Source organism: Pipistrellus hanaki, assembly GCF_964339955.1.
Source record: "Pipistrellus hanaki genome assembly, chromosome: 16".
NCBI classification, from domain to species: Eukaryota; Metazoa; Chordata; class Mammalia; order Chiroptera; family Vespertilionidae; genus Pipistrellus; species Pipistrellus hanaki.
In genome coordinates, this window is record NC_140518.1 from 22,156,216 (window position 1) to 22,165,476 (window position 9,261).

A 9,261-nucleotide genomic window follows, 5' to 3' on the forward strand; every position below is an offset into this window, starting at 1 on the left:
AGACTTACTGAAAAAATAATGTTAGAGGAGGTTAGGGGTAAAGCAATACAGATATTTGAGGGAAGAGTGGTCCAAGCAGAGGGAACAGAAATCTGGGTCAGCCTGCATAACTGAAGCAGAGGGAATGAGGAGGAGTAGTAGGAGATGAAAACAGAGAGCCAACAGGGGCCAGATCACATAGGAGCTTATAATAGAGAGCAAATAGGGATCAGATAACACAGGGGCTTGTAATTTAGTATAAGAATCGGGCTTTACACTAAGTGGAATTCAAAAGCCATTGGAGATCCAGCCATCGTGGCTCAGTGGCTGAGTGTTGACCTATGAACCAGGAAGTCATGGTTTGATTCCCTGTGTCAGGGCACTTGGGGTTCAAACTCAATCCCGGGGAGTGGGGTAGGGTGGGGGTGGGAGGCCATGCAGGAGGCAGCCAATCAACTATTCTCTTTCATTATTGATGTTTCTATCTCTTGCTTTCCTTTCCTCTCTGAAATCAAATAAAATCTCCTAAAGAAGGATATTTAATAAAATATGGTCACTCGTGTTGACTGTAAAGAAAAAGTCAACTTTCTGCAAAAAAAGATTTGAGAAAAAGTAAAAACTGTACTCTAGTATATCCATACATGACCTTTACAAAGAGAAAGTAAGAAGAAAGTAGTTCCTTTACAGAAAGGAAGGAGAAGTTAAGGGGAGAAGTTGTTTTAACCATAGAGCTCAATAAACTGTTAACATTCTTCCTACAGGATTTTCATAATCTTCATATCCCACACGGTCTGATTCCTGTCTTGGCTAAGGTCCTGTTCACCAATTTTGACACTCTTGCCTATATCCATTGGGCAGTTGGGAAAGCCACAAATCATTGTTCCCTCAACTTCCTATTGCATTCCTAGGCTTGTTCCCTTTTTTTTTTTTTTTTTTTTTTTTTTTTTTAGAAATATCATGTTGCTGACTGTATAGCCAAAGAATAGCATTCTTCTGCCCTGTGACTTCCTGATCCTCCTCTTATAAATATAAGGGCAGAGCTGGGTCCAGGGAATCAGGAAGCAAAGAGTCCAAGATCCTCAGGCCAGCGCTGTCTGCACACTGGGGAGATGAAGGTCTCTGCAACTGCTCTCTCCTTCATCATCCTTGCTACTACTCTTGGATCCCCTGCCCATGGATCTCTGGCCCATGAATCCTGGGATAATGGTGAGTTCAATGAGCCTTCTATCTGGGGACAAATGAACAGTAACTTGCAGTTAGGGAGGAAACACAAGGGGACACTCTCCTGCAACATAGAGGTGAATTTGGCACTTGTTTAAAAGCAGTAGCAGTAGGTATAGACCTTTTTCTGCAGCTTTTAGTCCATGGGAAAAACCATATACAGAAGACTTGTCCCACTTGGGGAACAATTCTCTCCAGTTTCATGGCCAGAATTATTTGATATTTTCTCTTAGCTGATATAGGACTATATGTAAAGATCAAAAGAACAATACTAAAATTATAAATCTGGAGAAAGAAGCATAGAACCCTAAGTTAGAACTATTATATACCATGTAGTGTAAAACTATCATTTTGAAGAAGACATGGGTCAAGCTGAATAAGTGACTCACCTAAGTCCACCTAATCATTCTACTTATTTTTATTTTATTTTTTTAAACTATATTTTATTGATTTTTTTATAGAGAGGAAGAGAGAGGGATAGAGAGAAACATCGATGAGAGTCACCGATCAGCCGCCTTCTGCACACCCCCACCGGGGATGTGCCCGCAATCAAGGTACATGCCCTTGACCGGAATCGAACCCAGGGCCTTTTCTTTAGTCCGCAGGCTGACGCTCTATCCACTGAGCCAAACTGGTTTAGGCTCATTCTATTTTTAAACAACAAATACCAAGCACTGTCTATGTACAAGCAGGCACTGCTCTAATTGTCTTATACATTGAATCACCCTAACAACCATGAGGAATAAACTATCAGCAACTTATATAGTTTTGCATATTAAATAGTTATAATTCTCACTTAATAAATGAGAAAACTAAGGCACAGAAGCCTTTGAAAACTTGCTCAAGATCACACAAACAATAAATAGTGACGTTAGGGAAAACAAGTATGGAAGCGCCCGAGGTCTCGGGAGGTTGTGGGCGCTCAATGGGGAAGCGGCTCGTCGGTGCCCCGAGCTGCTAAGCTCCGCTGCCTGCATCCCCGCAGCGCGGCCGCAGGGGCCATGCTGGCTTCGCGCGTGGCGCGCGGGGCTCGTGGGGCGCCCTGCGCGGGGCCACATGGGCGCGACCGGGCAAGGGGCGCTCCCTCGGGGCCCTGCTGCCACCCGCACCCATCTGCCTGGGCCGCCTGGCGGGGCGCTGGTGGGTGTGCCCGGCCGCGCTCGGCCTGAGGCCGCCCGGAGCGGGCCCGTGGGGACACTGCTCTGGCTTGGGGAAGGCGGCCCCAGCGCCCCCATTAGGAGAGGGCGCAGCCGCCGAGGCCCCGGGCGGCCGTGGGGCCCGGAGAGCGCCGCCAACCTGTATGAAAACCCATGGACAATACCAAATATGTTGTCAATGACGAGAATTGGGCTATTTGATCATTGAGGAAGATTTTAATGTGGCCCTAGGATTTTTTGCTTTAGCTGGGCTAACTGATTTGTTGGATGGATTTATTGCTCGAAACTGGGCCAGTCAAAAATCAGCTTTGGGAAGTGCTCTTGATCCACTTGCTGATAAAATACTTATCAGTATCTTATATGTTAGCTTGACCTATGCAGATCTTATTCCAGTTCCACTTGCTTATATGATAGTTTCAAGAGATATAATGTTGAGTGTTGCTGATTTTTACATCAGATATCGAACTCTTCCAGAACCAAGGACACTTTCTAAGTATTTCAATCCTTGCTGTGCTACTGCTAGGTTAAAACCAACCTTCATCAGCAAGGTAAACACAGCAGACCAGTTAATCTTGGTAGCAGCTTCTTTGGGAACTCCGGTTTTCAATTGTGCTCACGGCTTTTATCTTCCAGTACTGTGGTGCTTTACAGCTTTCACCACGGTTGCATCAGCTTACAGTTATCATTACGGTAGGAAAACTGTTCAGGTGATAAATGGCAGATGAATCCATCATCGTTAGCAAGGAAGCAATATGCATCATTGACAGCAGGGCCAGTGGAAATGTACAGGAGTCTCCCTACTTTGAAAAAGGGCTTGTCAGATCAAACCATGTCATCAATATTTTTTAAATATATTTTATTGATTTTGTACAGAGGGGAAGGGAGAGAAATACAGTTAGAAATATCGATGAGAGAGAGTCATCGATCAGCTGCCTCTTGCACACCCCCTACTGGTGATATGCCCGCAACCAAGGTACATGCCCTTGACCGGAATCAAACCCGGGACCCTTCAGTCCTCAAGCCGACGCTCTATCCATTGAGCCAAACCGGTTTCGGCCATGTCATCAATATTTAATGTGCATTGAAAATAAGCTTGAGCCGGGACCGGTTTGGCTCAATGGATAGAGCATCGGCTTGGGGACTGAAGGATCCCGGGTTCGATTCCGGTCAAGGGCATGTACCTTGGTTGCGGGCATATCCCCAGTAGGGGGTGTGCAAGAGGCAGCTGATCAATGACTCTCTCTCATTGATGTTTCTAACTCTCTATCTCTCTCCCTTCCTCTCTGTAAAAAATCAATAAAATATAAAAAATTAAAAAAAGAAAAGAAAATAAGCTTGATCATGGGCATACGCAGAATTTCCAATGTATTTTTAAATACAAATAAAACTATTATTTAGATTTTTTTTACCATAGGTTTCTTGATTAACTTAAAAGAAATCAATTCCAATTATTGTCAGTCATTTTTTAATTTTTTTTTTAGAAAGTAGTGTCCAGAGCATGGAAACTATAGAATTACCACTTCTCTTTAATAGAATTTAGATCGCTCACAATGCATTAGGGAATTTCCTAGGTTTAAATATATGTAGCCTACTCAAGTTGGCTATACAACTTTAAGTTTAATTTGATCGGTATGTATATTAACAGTTAATGTGGTTAGTATTCGATCATTTAGGCTAATGACAATAAAGGTAGCTTAGTTGTAGATGAAGTAAACTTGTAAAGAGATTATAAAGATCAAAATAGAGGGTACTGAAGTTCATGTTCAGTAGTCTTCCAACCTCTCAGGTGCCTAATAGTTTATCAGGGTTACAAGTAACAGAAGTAGTTGGAGTAATAAAACATATCCCTGAGCCTACACCCTCCAAGAGGCAGTGAATTATATTATATCATGCCTTCCCACTGTATTTCTAACATAGCAGTGTTTGTATGATATTGGAATCTGTACTCAGATGTCTGTATATAATATAAAACTGTATTTTTTAAACTTTGGGGAATATTCTTTTGTTAAGATGTTAAAAGAATAAAAAAACCTAGAAAACAAAAAAATAAATAAATAGTGATGTTAGGATATGAGCTAGTTAGGAAGCTGTTACAGAAAAACAGGCCACTTAAGACTTTATTTTCAAGCCCCACCCACATATCATATCAAGCAACATATCATATGCCTTATTAAGTATAATTCATAGGTAACGATATAAGAAATGAGCTAAAAGTTTAGTTGTCTTTACCTAATTAGCATAATGCGGGTCTACAATCCCTTACCCAAAACATTGGGTCTAGGTCAGTGGTTCTCAACGTGGGACATACACCCCACAGGGGGGCAATTTGATTTTTTAAAAAATATATATATATTTTATTGACTTTTTACAGAGAGGAAGAGAGAGGGATAGAGAGTTAGAAACATCGATGAGAGAGAATCATCAATCAGCTGCCTCTTGCACATCCCCTACTGGGGATGTGCCCGAAACCAAGGTACATGCCCTTGACCGGAATCGAACCTAGGACCTTTCAGTCTGCAAGCTGATGCTCTATCCACTGAGCCAAACCAGTTTCGGCGAAATTTGATTTTTAAGGGGGGCAATTCGAGAATGAGTTATTAACAGTGAATTTTTTACATTTCTTATGGTCTAGGGACCTCATATACAGTATATAAATATATATTATAAAATATTTATGCATTTCAGTACTCTATTATGTCTTGAAACTTTATTTGCTATTTTTTATATCACTTCATATTATTTTTTTAAAACAAATTTTTAATGATTTCTTCCTCAGTACTTCAACTGTCCTTCCATTCTTTTATTTTTTTTCTTTCATGGATGCCATGTTCCTTGGAAGCTTGTTTAGACCAAGTTAATAGCCTTTTAGGCTTCCTCCATGTGAATAGGAGTTTGCTTTTTGAATGATAAGACTTATATGTCCCAGGGGGTCATCAGGATTTTAGAGATGCTTAGGTGTGGCATGGCCAAAAAAAAAGGTCCACTGGTCTAGATGGAATGTAGAATCTTTTAGGTTTTGCAAAGGTAATACAGCCCGGCTGTTTGTAGGGGTGTCGAACTCAATCAGAGAAGGGGCCAAAATCTAAAATCCAGCCTAAATCGCGGGCCAAATGGTTTACTGAACAGTCATAAACTGACAATGTCATAAACTGACAGCGGAGTGCAGTGATGACAGCGCGGTGCGGGCCACATTGCAAGGCCTGGCGGGCTGGATTTGGCCCACGGGCCTTGTGTTTGACACATGTGGGTTAGAGTATCGGCTCTCGGACAGAAGGGTCACGGGGTCGATTCCTAGTTTGGAGGAGGGGGTTAGGCTGAGAAATGGGATAGGTGGAGATACTGAGACACTGCTGCCTTCCAGTGATTTCTCTTTCCTTCTTGTCTGTTTCTCCCAAATAGAAGGAAGAATGGTGATGGATCAGATGAACCTAAATTCACAATCTCTCGGTAAATGAGCCTGGACAGTGTAACCAGCGGTTGAGTGTTGAACCAAGTATTGAACAAGGCATATATTTAAAAGCAGCTGGAGAGCCAAGACCGGTTTGGCTCAATGGATAGAGTGTTGGCTTGGGGACTGAAGGGTCCCGGGTTCGATTCCGGTCAAGGGCATGTACCTTGGTTGCGGGCATATCCCCACTAGGGGGTGTGCAAGAGGCAGCTTATGGATGACTCTCTCTCATCAATGTTTCTAACTCTCTATTTCTTTCCCTTCCTCTCTGTACAAAATCAATAAAATATATTTTTTTAAAAAAATAAATAAAAGCAGCTGGAGAATCCAGATCTGCTCAGTGGCTTCATTCACCTTGTTTAGGACATGGGGAAAGAGAAAGGGTGCTGAAGATGGTGAACACCCACAGAAAAGATCAGATTGGGCCACGGGTCCCTCCTCCATAGATGACCTCTCTTCCTCCGGCCTGTTCTAAAGAAGGCTCGCCTAGGGGAAAGAGTGTTCTCTGATGCCTCCTGCAAGGATCAAACCCTCCACTTCTGGGAGAAATGGTCCTGGCCCTGTTGTGTCCTTGGCCTGGGTGCCCTCAGGCACAACACAACCTGGGGAAATGTGAAGCAAGGAGATGCCAGCAAATGCTGCGGAGGAGGAAAACAAGCGCTTTGAGCCCTGTGCCTTCTCACCCTCCCCAGTGCTTTGGAGAGAAGGAGGAAAGGAAACCGTCCTTAAACTGCCTTTTCTCTTCCTACAGGCTTTCGCCGTCCTTCTGACTGCTGCCTGTCCTATACCTCACGAAAAATCCGATGCAGTAACATGAAAAGTTACTATCTAACGACCAGTGGGTGCGCCCAGCCTGGTGTCATGTAAGTGCCAAGCATACCAGCCATATCTTGGGAGGAGGGCCCTGATGATGGATGGATGCCCATGAAAGTCACATCCTCTGGATCCTTCAAGGTCAAGGGAGGCTTGTGTCCTCATTTTCATCTGCAGAGCATCAGATATGAGACGTTCCCATTGAATATGGAAGCTAGGAAAGGAAGGAGAGAGCAGGAGCAGGTCTGCACCAGGAAACTCTCATGAGTCACTAAGGAAGTCTCACAGGCTGAGGGAGTGTCTCAGAGAGGAGACACCCTGAGTTCCTGCAGCAGAGAAAGGAACAAGCTGGGCTGAATTGAGAATCTGAAGGGCCAAGAGGATGGGGCTCCCCATCTTTATTTGCAGAACCCTCCTCAATGTGTAATCTTTCTCCCCTTTATTCTCCAGCTTCACCACCATTGCGGGGAAGAGTGTCTGTGCCAACCCCAATAGTCCGGAAGTTCAGGAATGTATAATGAACTGGAAGCTGGACTCTGTGGAGAACCTGAGCAGGAGTCATTCAATATCCTGAGCAAATTGATGACTGATAAGAAGGGATACTAGGTCCCAGCCACCCATTTCTAATCTCTCTCAACTCACCTCCTGGAAGCTTCTTGGCCTGAATTATTTTTTCAAAAGCAACAATTACTGCTCTGTTCTGATTGTAAAAGCTGTGCATTAAATAAACATATCCAATTTAACTTCACTTGAACTTGGAGAGGAAAAAGCAATACTAGAATTGCTGAGCTTTGGCTTTGTGTGTTGTTGTTGTGTGTGTGTGTGTGTGTGTGTGTTTTTAATGAGACATCAGAGTTTCATTTTTAAGAAGCTAAAAACATGACTCATTCAGCCAGCATGGCTCAACGGTTAGAATGTAGGCCCTCACACTGAAGGGTCTTAGTTTTAACTTCCAGTCAAAAGCAGGTACCTGGGTTGCAGGTTTTATCCTGACATTCATTGGGCGCAGATGGCAGGCAATGAGTTGGTGAGTCTCTTTCACATCTCTCTCTCTCTCTCTCTCTCTCTCTCTCTCTCTCTCTCATCTCTCATCTCTCATCTCTCATCTCTCATCTCTCATCTCTCTTCCCTCCCCACTTCCTTTCTACTGTCAGTGTGAAAAAATAGAGAGTAAGAATTTTAAAAATAAAAAATTTAAAAACATTACTCATTCAAATTTGGCAGATTGCATATATATCAAAGATGTACTTAACCTTTATAAAACTGATACTATTATCATCTGAGGAACAGAGATTTATACAGTTAGTTGAGGTGGCATTCTGAAATTTGGTTAACTTAGAGAAAAATAAAGTAATATTCAATATTACAATATAACTGTAACTTTTGCAAATATATTTTCTACCGAAACACACACACACACACACACACACACACACTTGCATCTGTGCTGAATAAAAATTTACAAGTTAACATGTAAGTGCACAAAGTTTCCAGCCCAATCAATAGTAAATAAAGGTCTTGACTGGTTTGGCTCAATGAATAGAGTGTCAGCCTGCGGACTGAGAGGTCCCAGGTTTAATTCCAGTCAAGGGCATGTACCTTGGTTGCAGGCATATACCCAGTAGAAGGTGTGCAGGAGGCAGCTGGTTGATGTTTCTCTCTCATAGATGTTTTTAATTCTCTATCCCTCTCCCTTCCTCTCTGAGAAAAAACAAAGATATTTAAAAAAAATAGTAAATAGAGCATCAATCAAAAGTTCATCACCCTCCCCTTGGGGTGGGCCTTTTAGACAATTTCCCAATGTAATTTAAAGGCATGCAGCCATTCTGTTGCCTTATTTCCATTTGGGGAATGTTTTTTTCTTAATAGATATGCTTCCTAAAAGATGTCTTCTTTAAAGTTAAAGGACATTAAGGAAAATATTTCCAGTTGAAGTTAATATCAATTTTATATCCATACCTTTAATGCCTATATATTTATATTTATAATTAGTAAATCTTGGTCAATGGTCTCATAAAACTCAGGAGAAAGCACTGAATTATAAACACAACAAAGCTCTTCTATGCATTTATCTGAAAGGCTGCATAGATTAATGGTTTGAAGTAAATAGATTTTGCTTGAGCTTCCTGTTTTATAGGTATTCATCTCGAAAGCCTAGAAAAACCAAGAGGATATGAGGATCAGTCTCTAGAAAAACAAAAAATACACAGCTAGGGGGAGAGAGAGAGAAAGAGAGAGAGAGGGAGAGAGAGAGAGAGAGAGAGAACACGCGTGTGAGCGAGAAAGGAGGGAGGCAACCTGTCTAAATCCTCAAGTCCCTTTTAAAGAACAGATACACAATAAAACTCTAAAAGAAATCATATTAGAAATACAGAAGTCTGCAAAACAAGAGGCTTCTTTCATTCAAAAAAAAAAAGAAAGAAAAAACAATCCAACACAGGGGGAGAAAAAAATGAATGCAATGGATCCATGTGCCAAAGTTTTGATCCTGCCTCACGGAGACACTGCACTGGGCAAATTTTGAAGAGGAAAATGGCAGGGTTGGGGCAGAGAAAGAGCGAACCAGTATGTGGCCTGCAAGTTGCAACAAAGCAATCTCCATGAAGCATGCGCCTCTTTCCGCTGGTGAATCTAGGTGTGCTG

The 9,261-nt window shown here is 42.3% G+C and overlaps 1 protein-coding gene and 1 pseudogene across 3 annotated transcripts; both read left to right on the plus strand.

The window, feature by feature from the left end:
• Window positions 1-724: 724 nt before the first annotated feature.
• Window positions 725-7,372, plus strand: LOC311610493 (C-C motif chemokine 15-like). 2 transcript variants are annotated; one of them, XM_084861808.1, is made up of 4 exons: window positions 725-1,185; window positions 5,757-5,804; window positions 6,557-6,668; window positions 7,069-7,372. In XM_084861808.1, exons 1-4 carry the CDS (start codon window positions 1,089-1,091, stop codon window positions 7,190-7,192), a joined length of 381 nt encoding a protein of 126 aa, XP_084717934.1. In that variant the 5' UTR covers window positions 725-1,088; the 3' UTR covers window positions 7,193-7,372. The 2 variants fall into 2 exon arrangements, with proteins under 2 accessions (XP_084717934.1, XP_084717935.1); XM_084861809.1 differs by lacking the exon at window positions 5,757-5,804 and having other exon boundaries at window positions 951-1,185.
• Window positions 2,202-3,228, plus strand: LOC311610492 (cardiolipin synthase (CMP-forming)-like; annotated as a pseudogene). Its single transcript has one exon. The product of its transcript is annotated as a cardiolipin synthase (CMP-forming)-like (transcript).
• Window positions 7,373-9,261: the final 1,889 nt, after the last annotated feature.